The sequence below is a fragment of the Vitis vinifera genome, chromosome 8 (assembly GCF_030704535.1).
Source record: "Vitis vinifera cultivar Pinot Noir 40024 chromosome 8, ASM3070453v1".
NCBI classification, from domain to species: domain Eukaryota; kingdom Viridiplantae; phylum Streptophyta; class Magnoliopsida; order Vitales; family Vitaceae; genus Vitis; species Vitis vinifera.
The window spans coordinates 20,232,755-20,249,665 of NC_081812.1; the positions used below are offsets into that span (position 1 = coordinate 20,232,755).

Here is a 16,911-nt window from a genome sequence, read left to right on the forward strand (position 1 = left end):
TAATACAAATTTGAAAATTCTCTAAACATTAAAATTAATTTCCTTTACTAAAAATAATTTAATGTAAAAATAAAAATAATTTTAATACAATTTTCAAATCATTTAAATATTAAAATGGGTTGAAAAATAACAACTTTTAGATCCCACTGAAGTTAAATTTTTATACAAATGTATGGAACAAATTTCGATACCCATTTTTTGTTTCAACTTCTCTAACAAAAATAAAGATAACAAGTAAACATTGAATCCTTATTTTGAAAATTCAATCAAACAATAAAACTAGTGTTTGAAGATGAACAGTAAGTTTTAAAATATTTCGATAGAAATTTATATTAAAAATGTTAACCATTTATTAACGTGGTGTTTATTTTTTGGTTGAAATATAAAATTTATTTATTTATTTTTATTTAGTTAAAAATAACTTATTAATATTAAATTTAATTAAAGTAAATCTGTTATTAATAAGTTATTAAGTATATTGATTGATATTAATAGATTGTGTTTAATTGCATAAAAAATTAAATTTTTTTATTTTTTTATTTAGTGAAAAAAAAAGATAATATTTATTTTTTAATTGAATAAAAAAATCAAAATACTTGACTTTTTTTATTAAGTTAAAAGTACTGATATTTATAAAATATAAATATTATCCAAAATCAGATGATTATATAAAAGTTTTGATATTATAAAGGATTGGGGTCGCATACACTATAATATCCCCGATAATTTAATAATTTCACCTATAAAATAGACCACCAAGCCTCCAAGGGCTTTTACTTATTAGGGTTTAAGGAAGGGCGAGGGTTTGGGAAGGAAGAGGGTTTATAAACATCACTCACGCCTCCTTTTCGTTGTTGTGGTTTACTCCAACTTCACACCAAAAGCCCTTCAGCATCACCATGTGGGCGCTTCGTCGATCCTCTAATCGTCTCAAGTAAGTCTCTATCGTTCGCACTATTTTTCTCTAATGGGTTTCCGACAAATTACAGGAAAATACAAAGAATAAGAATTGATCTTTTTTTTTTTTAATTTTAATTTTAATTTTAATTTTTATTTTTTTTGTGTCGAGCCATCTGCTTTGCTTTGGTTCTGGAAAGGTTGAAAATCTCAATTGAAGAAAATGGCGAACAAGCATTTTTTTTTCACTTATCAGCTATCATACAGAGCATTCTTAGACTTCGGGTGCTTATTTTTTCGAGTGGGCGTGAGAGGATTGCTCATGGGGTTTTCCGTGTTCGTCTTTTACATTTTTTTGTCCTCTTTCGCATGTTTAGTTGCACTGGGTGTAGATTATTTTAGGGTTTCTTAGGATTAGGGCTGTTTGACCACAAATTTGTTTTTCTATTTTTAAAATAAAAATATTAATATTTCTTGTATGACAAGGTTTTGGAAGTAGAACATGTTTGGTAATGTTGATTGTTACCTGCATTTAGAACTAAAAAAAAAAAAAAGACATATTCGGTGGAGCATTTACACTTTAGAAGGTTATCTCTTTTATGGCTTTGTTGTTTGGCACCCTTTGTATAAGTCCAGTGTCCTTTGGTTTATATCTTCTTTCTCTTTTATTTATAAATCTTATTGCTTACTTATCAGAAAAAATAAAATAAAAAATTTAGAAATAGTTTGAGAATAAACTTGTTCTTTATACCTTTATTTTAAAGGGTTTTACCCGGGATGCTAAACCAAAATTAGAAAATGGAAGTGTAACCACAATTAGTTTTGTATGAGTTAGTTTTTAGAGAAGACAAAATTAAAAAGGAGGACAAATGTGACATAGAAAGCAAAGATGCTTTTAACAATGGGAAATGAACAACAAAAATGGTTACTAAATAGGCTTTCTGTATCTACTTTGGGTTTTAGAATGAGGAGGAAAAATGAAGTTTGCAAACAAAAAGGAGCTCCTAGAAATTAGGAGAAAGTTGCACTAGATAGTGGTTATGACCTAAAGGAAGCATCACTTAGAGAGTTTTTGAAAGAATGGAACTTGTATTGCACTATAATGTTTTACAAGGCTAGATTGCTCTCACGTGCTTGGTGCCTTAACCAAATAAGACCATCCCCTATGTATAGGCACCCAAGGAATTCTTTAGAACTCCTAAAGTTTCCTTTCATCTCCAGAATTCTCTAGAATTGCCTACACACTTTCTATGTACAAGTTATGTGTGAGATGACTTCGAAACTCTCTAGAATTCCCCACATGCTTCCCCTGTCTTCCATACTTTGTGTAGAGATGTTTGAGTGTTTCTAGGTGTTTCCAGAATCTTCCACACTCCTCCAGTATTTGATTGCTTTAGGGGATTTTAGAAGTTTCATGTCCCTTTAGATAAGCTTAAGGGAGGGTCATTTGGAGCAGGTTGTGACACTCTCCCCCAATTGTGTCGCAGGCGTCCTCATCGTCCCCTCTACTCGGAACTCCTCCACTAGTAGACAGGTGTTGATTGCTCCAGGGGGTTTTATAAGCTTCTTGGTCCTCTATATAATCTTTAAGGGAGGGTCATTTGGAGCAGGTTGTGATACTTTTCCCTACTTGTATCGTAGAAGTCCTCGTCGTCCTGTCTACTCGGAACCATCCAACTTGCTATTCGAATTGTCATAGCGTATCTGTAAGTTGCCAACTAGTCTTGCTTTCTAGTAGTTCCTTCCATTTGACTAAGTATTTTGCCACAAAAGGCACACACCGTCTCCTAATGACTTTGTCTGTGATGATGAATTCTGCCTCTTTATCATATGAGGTTATGATGACTATAGGCACCCTCTTTGATATCCCTCGGTTTGGATCGTCCTTGTTTTCCTGATACCTTTTAAGTAAGGGGCATGGAAGATAGGATGGATCTTTAACCTTGGAGGTAGCTCAACCTTGTAGGACACCTTGCCGACTCGCCCGAGTATAGGAAAGGGGCCTTCATATCACCTCATAAGCCCTTTATGCACCGGCTTTAGGGACTTGAACGGTTGAGGGAGTAGCTTGACAAGCACCCAAGTCTTCGACTTGATACTCCGTATCCACCATTCTTGGCTCTCTCTATATGCCATGATATATATCCATTGATGATTATTATCGTTCTTTCTTTTTAGGGGGATAGGCAAACTGAAAATTAGATTAAGAGTACCTAACAAAAAAATGGGGTGCAATCCCAGAACACTGAATGTATACAAAGGGAGCGCAAGCCTGTTGTAAAAACAAAAAAAATATTCTTTTAGCCCTTGATCTGGATGCTCTTCTTCTTTGAAGATTTTGATGCCATGCTTCTCTCATATAAACCAAAACAAGTAGGTTGGAAGGTTTCACATTTTTGTTTGCCCTTTTTGCATACTTATCCTGTTCCAGCCTTGGAGGAGCAATCTGATAGACTTTGGAAATACCCACTGCCTGCCAAATACAGAAAGCTTATGCGCTTTGACACAATAGATTAGCATATGGCAAGTGGGCCCTACAGAAAGAGCACCTATTGACCAATATCATTGCTGTGGTTATTATCATTATCATCATCATTTTGATCATTGTTTTCAAAGTGTTATTATCATTATCACCATTATCATTGTTTTTTGCTAATGCTGGCCCAAGTGTGTTGTGTTATGAATGACAAAATGGTTTTGTTACCATTTGCAGTTTGCACTTCTTTGTATGTAGTAATCTGAAATGAATTTATCCTTTTATCATTTTTCAGGAACCAGGGATTTAGCATAGGAACTTTGCAAGCTTGTCATGCTAAATCAGAAATGCTAAGTACTTACTACAAAGACATGACGGGTATTTGCAAGTCTCCTCAAGTGATAAATGATTGCCATCTGAGTTCGAGGAAATTTTACCACCCAACAGATATTTATTCAGTTTTCTCTATGGGAAGCTGCAGTTTTTCTTCACAGGCTGGTGCCAAAAGCAGCGGAGAGGAAGATGATTTGGAAGATGGGTTTTCTGAACTTGAAGCATCTGGTAATGCTGGTGGGTTTCAGGACAGTGATGCAGAGAGTGAACATGAAGACGAATTACTTTCTGATCCCAAATCTGATGATGATGAGATAGAATCTACCCAAAATGAGCTGGAACCGCTAGATACTGATACTGATGTAAGTGAGAAAAGATCACCCAGGAAAAGGGTGTCTTCAGAACTTTTCAAGGCTATCATGGCTGCTTCGGATCAACCTATTCACAGTGTCCTTAATAAGTGGGATCAAGAAGGAAAGGATATGAGCCGTGCAGAGATTGCACAGACCATGCTTAATCTTCGGAAAATTCGGATGTTTTTGAAGGCCTTGCAGGTAATTTGACTTGATTCTTTGCTCAGCTACAAGTGATTTGATTGCCAGTATATTTTTTTCCCTCCCCTCTTTGGGTATTCAGTACACAGGCCTATACTTATGGTTTTAATTGTTAATTGTCTTAGAGCAATGCTATGAATATGGGCTTTATAGGTACTATAAAATAATATTTTTTGAGTAACTCAAAAGCATTGAAAAATGTTTTTTTTTTTGATAGGTTCAAAAGCATTGAAAAATGTGTGGAAAATGTTTTAGAAAAGCAATGAAAAAAGTTATCAAATCTCAAAAAGCTGAGGCAGATACTATTGAATTTAGCATTCCTTGGTTTTTTGGAAGGGGAGTTTTAAGGGATAAAGTTCCTTCTTGTCATTTCCAGAATAGCTGTTATAACAAAGCTGAAGCCTTTTTGCCATTTCCAGATTCTGATTTGATGGACTAAGCTAGTTTACGGTTCTTTATGTACATGTTCTTGGAGTGGGTCATGGTGCATTTAGGCTCTACCTCGTTGCCTTTATTTGTCTTCATTGATTGACTGTGCTGTAAGTGAGGAGAGGGAGTGGTTTTTGGTGTATCCCTCACTTTATTGGTGTTGTATACATTGTGTATATTTTTGGATGCTTTTAATACAATTGCTTTTACATATCAAAAAAAAAAAAAAAGCTGAAGCTTAAGTGTTGTTTGATTATTTTCTTATATAGGCTATTTCTTTGAACTGAATTTTTGTAGGAGTGAAAAAAATTTGTTCGGTTTCATGCAACATGATTTCTTACCTCCTCTTCAAACATTATGCGACTTTTATTCTGAACCACCTTCTCTCTTCTGTGTGTCAACTATGGGGTATTTATATAATTGAGTTTTATAGTGGATAACATATGGAAAAATTTGGCTAATTGTATTATCCTTTTTCATGAACTATATTTTGACGGAGTATTTGACTTAAAGTTTGTGAGAGTTTTTTTTTTTTGATATGCTAGAGTTCAAGGGTACTTAAACTAATCTGATAGATTCTTATTATAATATATTTATAATTTAGTTATTGAACTTATTAAGATTTTGCTGCTATGCTGCTTCTATATAGTTGATAGGGTGATTGAAAACTAGTTAGCTTGGGTTTAATTAAGTCTCCCTATCATGATAGATGGCACTGCAATTGAGTGAACTCTCTTATATGGTTAAAGTAGTAAGTGCAAAAGGAGGAGAAGAGTGGGAATAATTTTTAGAAAACCAGGTGACAGGCCCTGTTATGAAATAAGAAGGGGTGCAAAGTTGGAAATGAAGGTGGAGATGAATATATAATTTTTGAAGTAGCATGAGGATGAATTTGTTACCATAAAATTGAAGGAAGGGTAAAGTTGGAATTCAAACTAGAAGGGTATGGTTGTTATTGAAAAGTAAAAGGAAGGTTGAAACAGGAAATATCTGACAAAAAAGTGGAAAAAAAAATTGGAATTTAGGTTAAGCCTCATTTTTAGATTTAGTGGCCCTGAGGCCTGATGTGGAGTTTAGAATTGGCACGTTGTTTAAATTACTGTGTTTTGAATGTTTTAACCACAAATGGAGAGCACTGTGCCTAGATTTACTTATATGAAATTTGATTTTTCATCGTTGCTAGAAGGCAGTATTCTTATTGTGGTATCTCTGAGAATCATAGTGTAAGTATTTACAGAGGTCTGGCAAGCCAATTTTCCACCATTAGCTACTGGGGTTGCTGGTCTTAATTTTAGCAAAGATTTCAAGAAGCTAATACATTCCAGCTTTCTTTTGTAGTAAGGGTTCTGATTCCAATTATCCCCATATTCCTATGCATATGCCATCAATGAACTTGGAATTGCCTTTTCCAGTTAGTTGGTTCAAATTACAATTTTCAGTTTGGGGCATCCAGACTTGTACTTGGGCTTATTTCGCATAAAGGGAACACATTCCCTGTTAAGAACTAGGAGTGCTGGAGGATGACTTTCCCAGCAATGACTTGTCTCTACTCTTATGTGCACACTGGTTTGGGGGTTTCTAAAAGGGTGAGTATTGGGGAAAATAGGGTGGATTTTGGAGAACTCATAGTGGGAAGGTTGCTTTCTTTAATGTATTTTTTGAAGTTAGTAATGTAGAAGTACTCATATGGGGGCAGGAATGGTGTTTTGATATTGGAAAATGCTGTGCTTTTGGATTGTCAAATTTAATTTCCTTCCTAATCTTTCTCTTCCTGCTTTCATTATTTTTCATTGGCACCTTCTTTTCAAATTTTAAAAAAAAAATTGAATTTCCACAATTGTGGGATTATTCTTCTAGTTTGATTGAAATTGTGTGTTGTTTTTTTTCAAAATGGGAGACACAAGTGCAATCTTGTTGACATAAGAAATGATTCAATTGTTAAAACACAAACATTATCCTGGGGATTTTGCAGTTTGCTTTGTCATAATTTTCTTTGTACAATTTGCACATCTAGAATATCCTGATTTGGGTATCTTTAGCTCCAATTGATTCTACAAGTTGGATTTGAATTAAACTCTTGACTTTGTCCTATCTTCTTCAGTTTTTCTGACATTGTATTCATAAATAAGAGCTGTTAATGTTATATTGGCTGCAGTTAATGGCACACAGCCTTCATTTTTGCCTTAATTCAATTTCAATTTCTTTAGAGGCATGTTTTGTACCTCTTATCATTTTTATTCCTTCTTCTTATATCTATTTGGTTTTGCAGTTCTCAGAGTGGATGGAAGAACATAAGAAGCTTGATATGGTCGAGAGAGATTATGCTTCTCGTGTTGATTTGATTGCCAAGGTACGTGGTCTTCAGAAGGCAGAGCACTACATTGAAAAGATTCCCAAGTCTTTCAGGGGGGAATTGGTCTACCGAACTCTCCTGGCTAATTGTGTTTCAACCACCAATGCGAAGAAAGCAGAGGAAGTATTCAACAAAATGAAGGACCTTGGGTTCCCAATTACAACCTTTGCTTGCAACCAGTTGCTCCTCCTCTACAAGAGGGTTGACAAAAAGAAAATAGCTGATGTACTTTTACTAATGGAGAAGGAAGATGTGAAACCCTCACTCTTCACCTACGGACTCTTAATAGACACCAAAGGTCAAAGCAATGACATTACTGGAATGGAACAAATTGTTGAGACAATGAAGGCTGAAGGGATTGAACCTAACCTTCAAGTACAATCCATCTTGGTTAGACACTATGTCTTTGGTGGGCTCAAAGAAAAAGCTGAGGCAATTTTGAAGGAGATGGAAGGAGGCAACTTAAAAGAGAACCGTTGGGTTTGCCGGGTTTTGCTTCCTCCTTATGCAGCCCTTGGAAAGGCTGATGATGTGGAGAGGATATGGAAGGTCTGTGAGTCAAATCCCCGGCTTCCGGAGTTTGTTGCTGCCATTGAAGCTTATGGGAAGTTGAAGAAAGTCGAAGAAGCTGAGGCCATATTTAACAAGATGTCAAAAACATTTAAGAGGCTCTCCTCAAAACATTATTCTGCATTATTGAAAGTTTATGCGGACCACAAAATGCTTATCAAGGGGAAAGATCTTGTGAAGCAGATGTCTGATAGTGGGTGCCGGATTGGACCATTGACGTGGGATGCACTTGTGAAGCTTTATGTGGAAGCTGGGGAGGTGGAAAAGGCGGACAAAATTTTGCAGAAGGCAATGCAACAAAGCCCGATAAAGCCAATGTTTAGTACCTATATGGCTATTATGGATCAGTATGCAAAGAGGGGTGATATCCATAATTCTGAAAAAATGTTTCACCAGATGAGACAGTCTGGTTATGTGTCTCGGCTTCGGCAGTTCCAATGTCTAATCCAGGCTTACGTAAATGCCAAGGCTCCAGCTTATGGGATTAAGGAGAGGATGAAGGCAGATAATATATTCCCAAATAGAGTAGTGGCAGGACAGTTAGCTCAGGTAGATGCATTTAGGAAATCAGCAGTGTCTGATTTGCTCGATTGAGGATTTTGATGGCTTTCTTTTAGGATGCATTTGGGTTGGGTTTCCAGAAACTCACTGAAGATGGTTAGCGTCAATGTTTTGCTAATTTTATCGTCAACTTATTTATCAATACACATTGTTACATTTACTTATTTGTAGGTTGAACTGTTTAGGTTGTCCATGTTCGCCTCTTTATGTTTTTAACATATTTCCGTAAGTTCGTTCATATTAGCAAATTCCGCCAGTTTTGTCTGTATGAGATGCTTTTAGTTTGAAGATAAAATGGGTGACCAACCGTATTTAGCTGGCTGTGAATCTTCCCGCAAATTTGGAAGCAGGGAAACATGCAGACCTGTCTGAAAGAAAGCCCTAGCTGCATGGTGTACTACCAAAAAAAGATTATCAAATACAGGAGTTGCTTAATACACTGTCTTCTTTCTTGTGGGAGTTTATTTGCTTGTGAGGTCTTTGTAAATCTGAGAATTCTTTTGCTATGTGTGGAATCATGTCTTAAAAAAGTTACTGAAGCCCAAAATGTTGGCTTGACTGGAAGATGTGATTCACACCAAAATCAAGGACTTGAGGATGATGCTGATCTCTAAATAGTGGTGTTTTCCTAGTGATTTGTTGAGGGCATTGTTGTACCGCTGTTGTATCTGCATCAAAGCAAAAAGACTTCCATGAGAGGAAGTCACAGGCGCTTCCCTCCAACCAAACTTTCAAATCCACACAATTTTTAGCAACTCTGAGATTATTGTCTGCTTCCTTCCTTCCAAATCCAAACGTGTGAAACTGGAACTAGTTTCTTTAGAACCGCTTGCTAGTGAAATGAAAACATTTTGATGGGCCATATCCTTTCATAAGAAAATAGACGTGGGTTTTATATCAGTGAATGAAACCAATAATTCTCAAAAAGTTTCATTATCCTTGCCACTACAAGCAATCCTCTTTCCATAGAGGAGCAATGACAAACTTCAACGAACTCACCCAAGCAAACAACAAGGGGAGCACCAATACAAATAGGCAAACATTAAGAGTGTAAAGTACAAATAACAAAAATGCTGAGGCGAAAACTAGCAGACATCAAATATGGGAAAATTTCAAAAGAATGCACATTACCAAGATTGTGGGAAGATTCATAAGGGGAGATTTCAGAAGAAAGAACATCACCAAAATTGCGGGAAGATTCATATGTACAAGCACTCACGTGTCCTCTTGTATGGGGCCAAGATTGTGGGAGGATTCATGCATTCAGGCAGTGACAAGCAAAGGACAATATGAGTGCTGCCTCTCACCATGATGCCTGTATTCATTCCCCACAACTTTTAAATAAAAACAAAACTAGAGTAAACAAATGTATGTTGCCGGAATTGCATCTTCCTACATGCTCTTTGCAAGATGAGAAATCCAAGAAAAATGTAAGGACAAAGAATAAAAATAAATTATTCAAAGTGTTTGATATGAAAATTCAATAATTTTTTAATTTAGTTTAATTATATCTATTTATTTGTATTTTTTATAATACAATTAAACATAAAAAATAAATTATATTTTTTTAACATTCCTGTTCCTTCTTTAATACTATTCGGAACACGCATAGTCGAAAAGGTGAAGGAGTGATAGAGAAGGGGAAGGCAGAAGAAAAAGTTTGAAAACAGAAGAAAAGGGCTTGAGAAAGATAAATACTGAGAAATGGGGGCACAATTGTGAAAACCTGCTACATCGTGACAAAATGGCAGGTAGTGGTCCCAAGTCCCAACTGCCGAGTCAAAGAAGGATGCTTCTTGAATCTTGATCAGTGATCAGTGCAAGTTTTTACTTCTCCTGTGTTCTCCCCGACGCCTTTCAAGGAAAAAACAATTTAATAGGAATTTTTGGAAAATCCATGTATAGCAAAAGAGAAGTTTGATACTTGTAAATCTATAAATAGAATTCCATATTTGGGCTTCTCAACACCTCAACATGGCAGCCCTCAAAATCTCCAAAAAGCACCATAAACACCTGAACAATCCCTTCCCATCAACCCCCTCTTCTCTCCCCCTCCTTCGAGGAAGCCTTTTTTTCAATCCCCAGACAGTTCCTTCTGACCAGACCTTCATTGTTGGGAAGGATTTTCAGGTACTTTGGAGCACAGACAATGGGGGATCTCTCTCAATTTCTCATCAATCTCATCCTTCCAGACCCATTTGGTCAACCGTCCCCGGACAAGCCTTTGTCTCTGCAGCATTGGCTGAAACAGAGGTGGAAGAAAGCAGGGGATCGTTTGCCATTAAAGATGGAAATGTTCACTTGCTGTGTAATGATCAGACAGTGGAGGATATCAGGCTGATAAATGAAAATGATTGTTATTTGGAGGCAAATGAGCTTGATTTTCTATCGGGGAATCAGGGATTGGACCAAAAACCATATTTGAAAGATACCCAGTTCCCTATTTTGCTCTTAACAGGTTGGGTTTTCAGAAAGAAAAAGAAGAGCTTCCAGAATACCGAAATTCATGAAAGGTTACAACTGGAAGCAGAACGCTCCACTTATGCAAGATATTGGGTTTTGTTTGATCAAAAAACCAGCAACCAAATTGGGTTTCAAGTGAAGTTTGGAAAGCCCAACTTTGAATTTCGCTCAAGAGCTTTTGCAACAGCCTCCAGACGATTTCGGGGGCTGAAGCGGAAACTGCGTCGGACTGGGAGATCACGGCTTGGGTGGTGTTGGTCCTTTTCAAGGCCAAGAGGATTTGTGAAAGTTTCATCATCAGAAGAGGAAAAAGAAGAGAAGGTAGCAGAATCCATAGGTTTTAACAGGGTCTGTTTAACCTATTCAAGTGAAGAAAATGAGAGATTTTATGGTTTTGGAGAGCAGTTTTCTCATTTAAATTTTAAAGGCAAAAGGATACCCATTTTCGTTCAAGAACAGGGCATTGGAAGAGGAGATCAACCCATCACTTTTGCAGTTAATTTGGTTAGCTACAGGTATATTAAATGGTAGTACTTCTACTAAATTTCAGTTCATTGTTAGTACTATCCATCTTAATGTTAAACTCCTGCTATGTATTTTCAGAGCTGCGGGTGATTCAAGTACAACTTATGCTCCTTCACCACACTATTTGACATCGAAGATGAGGTCTCTTTACCTAGAAGGGTATGATTACTCCGTGTTTGATCTAACAAGAAAAGATAGAGTTCAGATACAGGTAACTTCTGATAATTATGACATCTTATAGTCATAGTGACAATTTGAATCTGGAATTATTAACCAAAAATAGTTCACAATCTGCGAAAAAATATCGAGGAGCAAAGTGGGGAACGACAGGGAGGGGGGGCAGCATCTTGTTCTCTTTGATTATGTTTCAGGAAACCCACCGCATTGACTGAATTCAGGAATAAGGGGAATAGTTAGCACAAAAAACATCTAGGTTGGATGACAATAGACACTAGAAAAAGAAATAAAATACATGTGTTGTTATCATTCTAGGGTCATTAGGGATAACTAGCAAGTTATTAGCCATATTTGTGAAGAATACACCATCTGATAATACACAATTAAAATGGTGGTTTTCTGATGCGTATAAGAATACAAGTGTAATACAGAGACTTAAGAAATGGAAAATTTTATTGCATACTTGTAGTACAATTGGGGGCTCATTTAGATTCCGGATTTGCAGTCTCTCACTTTCTGTGCACTGGGTGATCTTGCAGATACATGGAGATTCAGTTCAAGGTAGGATATTGCATGGAAACTCACCTTCAGAGCTCATTGAACGCTTCACAGAAACAATTGGGAGACTTCCTGAGCTTCCTGAGTGGATTATATCCGGTGCTGTTGTTGGAATGCAGGGTGGCACAGATAGTGTACGCCAAGTTTGGGAGAAACTACAGGCTCACAATACCCCTGTTTCAGCATTTTGGCTGCAGGTAATGCATGCATCTACACTAAAACATTCAGAAACACATCCAAATACATTTCAGCCATTTCAAAATTTCTGGCATCAGAAAATTTTGATTTGCTTCTATTCAAAAATTCCAAAATTCAGGGTTTGGTTTTTATATTTGCTAGGGTTCATATTTATATCAAACATGAAACTCGTAATGTTGCACACATACAAATTTCTATGCATGAGTTCTCATTGCATGCCGTTTGTTCCATAGGACTGGGTCGGTCACAGGGAGACTCTGATTGGATCACAGCTTTGGTGGAATTGGGAAGTGGATACAGCAAGGTACTGGGGATGGCAGAACCTAATTAAGGATCTTAGTGCTCAGCATATTAAAGTGATGACATATTGCAACCCTTGCCTAGCTCCGGTACTTCTCCCGAGCCACTTAAAGTATAATCCAATCTGTCAAGAATCAAAGCGTGCCACATCACAGTACAAAGGGCAATGTCATCATTTCAATAAAATGCTCGCATGATGGCAGCAAACCTTGTATAGCGGCGTTTGTACTTTGATTGGTGGTAGATTGGTATATTTGGTTGCTTTTTGAAGCTTTCGATTACATTTTGTAGACTAATGAGAAGCCAAACAGAAGGAGAGATCTCTTTGAAGAGGCAAAGAAGTTGGACATCTTGGTGAAAGACAAGAATGGAGATACGTACATGGTTCCAAATACAGCTTTTGATGTGGGAATGTTGGACTTGACACATCCAGATACTGCAAGTTGGTTCAAGCAGATCTTACAAGAAATGGTGGATGGTGGAGTAAGAGGATGGATGGCTGATTTTGGTGAAGGCCTTCCAGTGGATGCTTCCCTCTATTCAGGTTTTAGATCCCATAGCCCCTTCATTTATTGATAGTCATGACTGATCCACTCCCTCAGGAGATTGATGAATATCATAGATGGTACCAGGTTGCATAAGTCATTGGGGAAACTGTTCAACAGTTTCCACATTTCCTTTTTCATTCTTAGTAAACAAATTGATAAGGAGAATGCTAAAATAGCCAAAATGCTAAATGTAGGGAACTTCTGACTGCTGAAGAAAGTTAAAATAGCCACCCATTATATGCTGGTTTTAAATTCAGACACTAGATGATAATTTTATAATCATCCACTTTTGTCTCTATGTTGAATTTTATCCTCTATATTAAGAGCACTAGTTGGAAAAGGGGCAAAAAATTTGGGGGGGTGGGGGGAAAGGTGAAAACCATAAAATACTCAGAGCCCAAAAAATCAAGTTGACCAACCTAACGGCTGGTCTTTTCTGAGGGGATTTATCATGAATCAGTGTTTCAAGCTTAATCCAGAATCTAAGAGGCAAAAGTTTCACCGCATGTTAATGCTTAATGGCAAAAGTTTCCTATACCCTGCATTTTCAATTTTCCCGTAAGGTGTAAGTCCCATAAGAGGAATGGGCTTATTATTAATTTCATTTTTTTTTTTTCAAAATGATCGTTCATATGAAATTCAGATGAAGTGGTAATTAAGCAATAAATTTCACCCTGTAGGAGAAGATCCTATTGCTGCTCACAACAGATATCCAGAACTATGGGCCCAAATGAACCGAGAGTTTGTGGAAGAATGGAAAAGTGCCCATTCAGGCAAGGCAAGGGAAGATCCAGAAGAGGCCTTGGTCTTTTTTATGAGGGCTGGTTTCAGGAATAGTCCCAAATGGGGAATGCTATTCTGGGAAGGGGACCAAATGGTGAGCTGGCAGGCAAATGATGGGATAAAGAGTGCTGTTGTTGGCTTGCTGAGTAGTGGGATTTCTGGCTATGCATTTAACCACAGTGATATTGGAGGCTACTGTGCAGTAAATTTACCTGTTATTAAGTATCGAAGAAGTGAAGAGTTGCTTTTGCGATGGATGGAGGTTAATGCTTTCACCGTTGTCTTCCGAACACATGAAGTAAGTTAGAAAACTGCCACCTGAAATACATAATAATATATATCATACATGCATACATCATCATTGTCATCATTATCACAAGTAACTAAACTTAAATTTATATCCACACATTGTTGTCATTGTTTCCATCATCATCGCAAATTACTAGCATCTCACTTTGTGTTGCAACTGCTAGCAACTCTAGAAGGAATGACTTCTAACATCATTATAATAATTTCTAATGACCTGTTCATGTCATCTTTATTTTTGGGGAAGGACCACATATATATATAGATATATATGTATATATGTATGTATGTATGTATGTATGTATAAGAAAGGTCGGTCCCTTTTGAGTTATCTTTTAGGACTTATTTCAGTGGGAGTATAGACGCTTTTCTTCCTTAAATCTACCTCCAAGAACACACTTGATTTGCATATATACAATTCCTGTAATACAGGTGAATTGCATTGAAGAAGCGGAGTTGACATTCATTAACATATCCTAGGATTTGAATATAAAAATTCAAAACCAAAGTTAGTTATTCTTGAACATGGTATCTTCTTTAATTTCATCACTTTACTGACATTCCATTCATTGGTATTTCCAAGCAGGGAAACAAACCATCCTGCAATAGCCAATTCTATTCAAACCACAAAACTTTAGCACATTTTGCACGCTTTGCGAAAGTGTACAAAGCTTGGAAGTTCTACAGGGTCCAACTTGTTAAGGTGATGTCAGAAATTTGTAAATACACATTTCAGTTCAAAGCTAATAAAGCTGCATTGAAGGATCTAACACCTTTTACACATGCATGTTTTTTCAAAACAGGAAGCTGCTCAGAAAGGCCTGCCTGTTTGCCGGCACCTATTTCTCCACTACCCAAATGATGAACATGTTCATAAGTTGAGTTATCAGCAGTTTTTGGTTGGTACAGAGATCCTAGTGGTGCCAGTTCTTGACAGAGGCAAAAAGGATGTTAAGGCCTACTTTCCAGTTGGAGAAAGTTGTTCTTGGCAGCATATATGGACAGGAAAATTATTTGCAAAACCAGGTTCTGAAGTTTGGGTGGAAGCTCCAATTGGCCATCCTGCCATATTCGTTAAGGAGGGTTCTATTATTGGAGAAACCTTCCTGAAAAATCTGAGGGAATTCAATATTCTGTAAAGCAGCAATGCTCAACAGTCCAAACTGATCAAGGTTTCAATCCTTGAAGCCTAAGGGTTATATCTTCAGTCAAAAATTGAAATCTTAAATATCATTTTTTTTATTTCATTTGCTCAGTCCAACTGAACTAAGAGCTGGAAATTGTTTGGAATTGGGAACAATTTTGCAAGAATTTTAATAGCCCAAGTATTTTACACAGTAGAGAAGCTAGTTGCAATGATTGTGATAAGAACTTGGGCAAGAAGATGGTTGAAGGATAAAACTGAAATAATAATAATAATAAATAAATAATAAAACCAAGTTGAAGGGATGGAAACATATATTACAGAACTATTAAATAAGTGAGAGTAATTTAGGAACCATTTTCTTGCAACATTCTGAACACTGACCTGTCCACAATAATTCTCTATTCCTCTCGAATCTTTTACCGCCCAAACCATATGGAGGAGAGCTGATTCCTTGTTCTTCCCTGTTTCCCCGTTTGGCCTCTTTGAAGACTCCTCTGGATATCAGGAACCGCGGAGAGAGAAAAATCGGAAGTGAAAATAAGGAAGAAAAAGAAATATAATAAATGTCAAGCGGCAAACAAGCTGGCTTCAAGAATCCATTGTATTTACACACACATTCCCGTCAAGATTTCATGATCAATAGAAACTAAAGGCATGGATCATTGATCAGGAAATGAAACAACCTAACATATATAAAAGAGGATCACCCATAAACCCAAATTTCAACTCATACTAACCGATTTCAGGCATTTCATCTAACAACCTTCTGGCAAGTGGTAACCATGATACAACCTAGCTTGGTAACTGAATGCACCCCAGAAACACCAAAAGTTTAAATGAGATAGATGATAAGAAATTATTCAATTTTGGAACATAAAAGAGCAAATCGGCGTACAATCAAATGGCGAGTCAGCCAGACCGGAAAAGTCAAACAATACCCAAATCTGAAAAATATGTAACTAAAACCTTCTGACGAGACTCGAGAGGTTGCTCTCTCTCTCTCTCCCCTCTCGGATTCGAATACTTTTTTGGATATTCTTTCTGCATGTTCTTTCCTCAAGCAGTTATTTTTGGATATTCTTTCTGCATGTTCTTTCCACAAGCAGTTAAACACTTGAAAAAGATGGGGTCTATGATTGACCAAGGCGGGAACACTCAGAAAACGCAGCGTTTTATGGGACTAGCAAACTGAGCTAAATTAGCTGAAACGCCGTCGTCTTACTTTTACTGGAATGAGATCAGGCCCATTGGCCTGGACGGGACGGACTGCCGCACATTGACGAGCCTCTGTTTTAGCGGGCCCATGAAACAATCGAGGCTCCGTCGGCCATTTCTTTTGCTTTGCCCTTTCAGTTGAATGCCAACCTGCCTTTAAAAAGTAAAATTTAACAATACAACTCCACCAACTGTGTAACATATTTTCTTTTTGTTAGTGCTAAACATAATTTAATTTCTTTAGGCTATGTCTAGTTCGTGAAAAATTTGATGGAAAATAAAAAAAAAAAAAAAAAAATAGAGAGAAAAAGTAAAAGAAAAAAAAAAGAGTTAAAGATGATAAATTATTTTTATTTACTATTTCAAACTCATTTTATTTATTTTAACTCATCAATATAAAGATTAAATAATTTTAAATTGCATAAATTACTAACCAATTTTAATTATATTTAATTTTCTTTGGAATATTTTATAGGACAACCAAACATAAGAAAATAATTTTCTTTAGCATTTTTTTT

At 36.6% G+C, this 16,911-nt stretch overlaps 2 protein-coding genes and 1 long non-coding RNA gene across 8 annotated transcripts; 2 read left to right on the top strand and 1 right to left on the bottom strand.

Annotated features, from left to right (window-relative positions):
• The first annotated feature begins 695 nt into the window (after window positions 1-695).
• LOC100252030 (pentatricopeptide repeat-containing protein At1g80270, mitochondrial) lies at window positions 696-8,411 on the top strand. Its single transcript, XM_002266545.5, has 3 exons — window positions 696-934; window positions 3,669-4,260; window positions 6,959-8,411. Exons 1-3 carry the CDS (start codon window positions 900-902, stop codon window positions 8,204-8,206), a joined length of 1,875 nt encoding a protein of 624 aa, XP_002266581.2. The 5' UTR covers window positions 696-899; the 3' UTR covers window positions 8,207-8,411.
• A 1,565-nt stretch (window positions 8,412-9,976) lies between these two features.
• On the top strand, window positions 9,977-15,336 carry LOC100246895 (uncharacterized). The gene is made up of 8 exons (XM_002266590.4): window positions 9,977-11,151; window positions 11,240-11,372; window positions 11,878-12,093; window positions 12,328-12,483; window positions 12,686-12,938; window positions 13,623-14,023; window positions 14,618-14,734; window positions 14,835-15,336. Exons 1-8 carry the CDS (start codon window positions 10,148-10,150, stop codon window positions 15,168-15,170), a joined length of 2,616 nt encoding a protein of 871 aa, XP_002266626.1. The 5' UTR covers window positions 9,977-10,147; the 3' UTR covers window positions 15,171-15,336.
• Window positions 11,357-16,654, bottom strand: LOC104880137 (uncharacterized). 6 transcript variants are annotated; one of them, XR_009466457.1, is made up of 6 exons: window positions 16,074-16,653; window positions 15,916-15,982; window positions 15,560-15,672; window positions 13,938-14,043; window positions 11,802-12,106; window positions 11,357-11,549 (listed from the first exon to the last, which is right to left on the bottom strand). It is a non-coding gene; the product is annotated as an uncharacterized LOC104880137 (long non-coding RNA). The 6 variants fall into 6 exon arrangements; XR_002030571.2 differs by having other exon boundaries at window positions 11,802-12,111; window positions 16,074-16,652; XR_002030573.2 differs by lacking the exon at window positions 11,357-11,549 and having other exon boundaries at window positions 11,712-12,111; window positions 16,401-16,654.
• Between the last annotated feature and the right edge of the window lie 257 nt (window positions 16,655-16,911).

Excerpts from the sequence above, each read along its gene's own strand:
- LOC100252030 (XM_002266545.5), top strand. The coding sequence starts at position 900 with ATGTGGGCGCTTCGTCGATCCTCTAATCGTCTCAA. Across the intron at positions 935-3,668 it reads CGATCCTCTAATCGTCTCAA|GAACCAGGGATTTAGCATAG; the intron begins GTAAGTCTCTAT and ends ATCATTTTTCAG. Across the intron at positions 4,261-6,958 it reads TGTTTTTGAAGGCCTTGCAG|TTCTCAGAGTGGATGGAAGA; the intron begins GTAATTTGACTT and ends TTGGTTTTGCAG.
- LOC100246895 (XM_002266590.4), top strand. The coding sequence starts at position 10,148 with ATGGCAGCCCTCAAAATCTCCAAAAAGCACCATAAACACCTGAACAAT. Across the intron at positions 12,939-13,622 it reads GGATGCTTCCCTCTATTCAG|GAGAAGATCCTATTGCTGCT; the intron begins GTTTTAGATCCC and ends TTCACCCTGTAG. Across the intron at positions 14,024-14,617 it reads TTGTCTTCCGAACACATGAA|GGAAACAAACCATCCTGCAA; the intron begins GTAAGTTAGAAA and ends ATTTCCAAGCAG.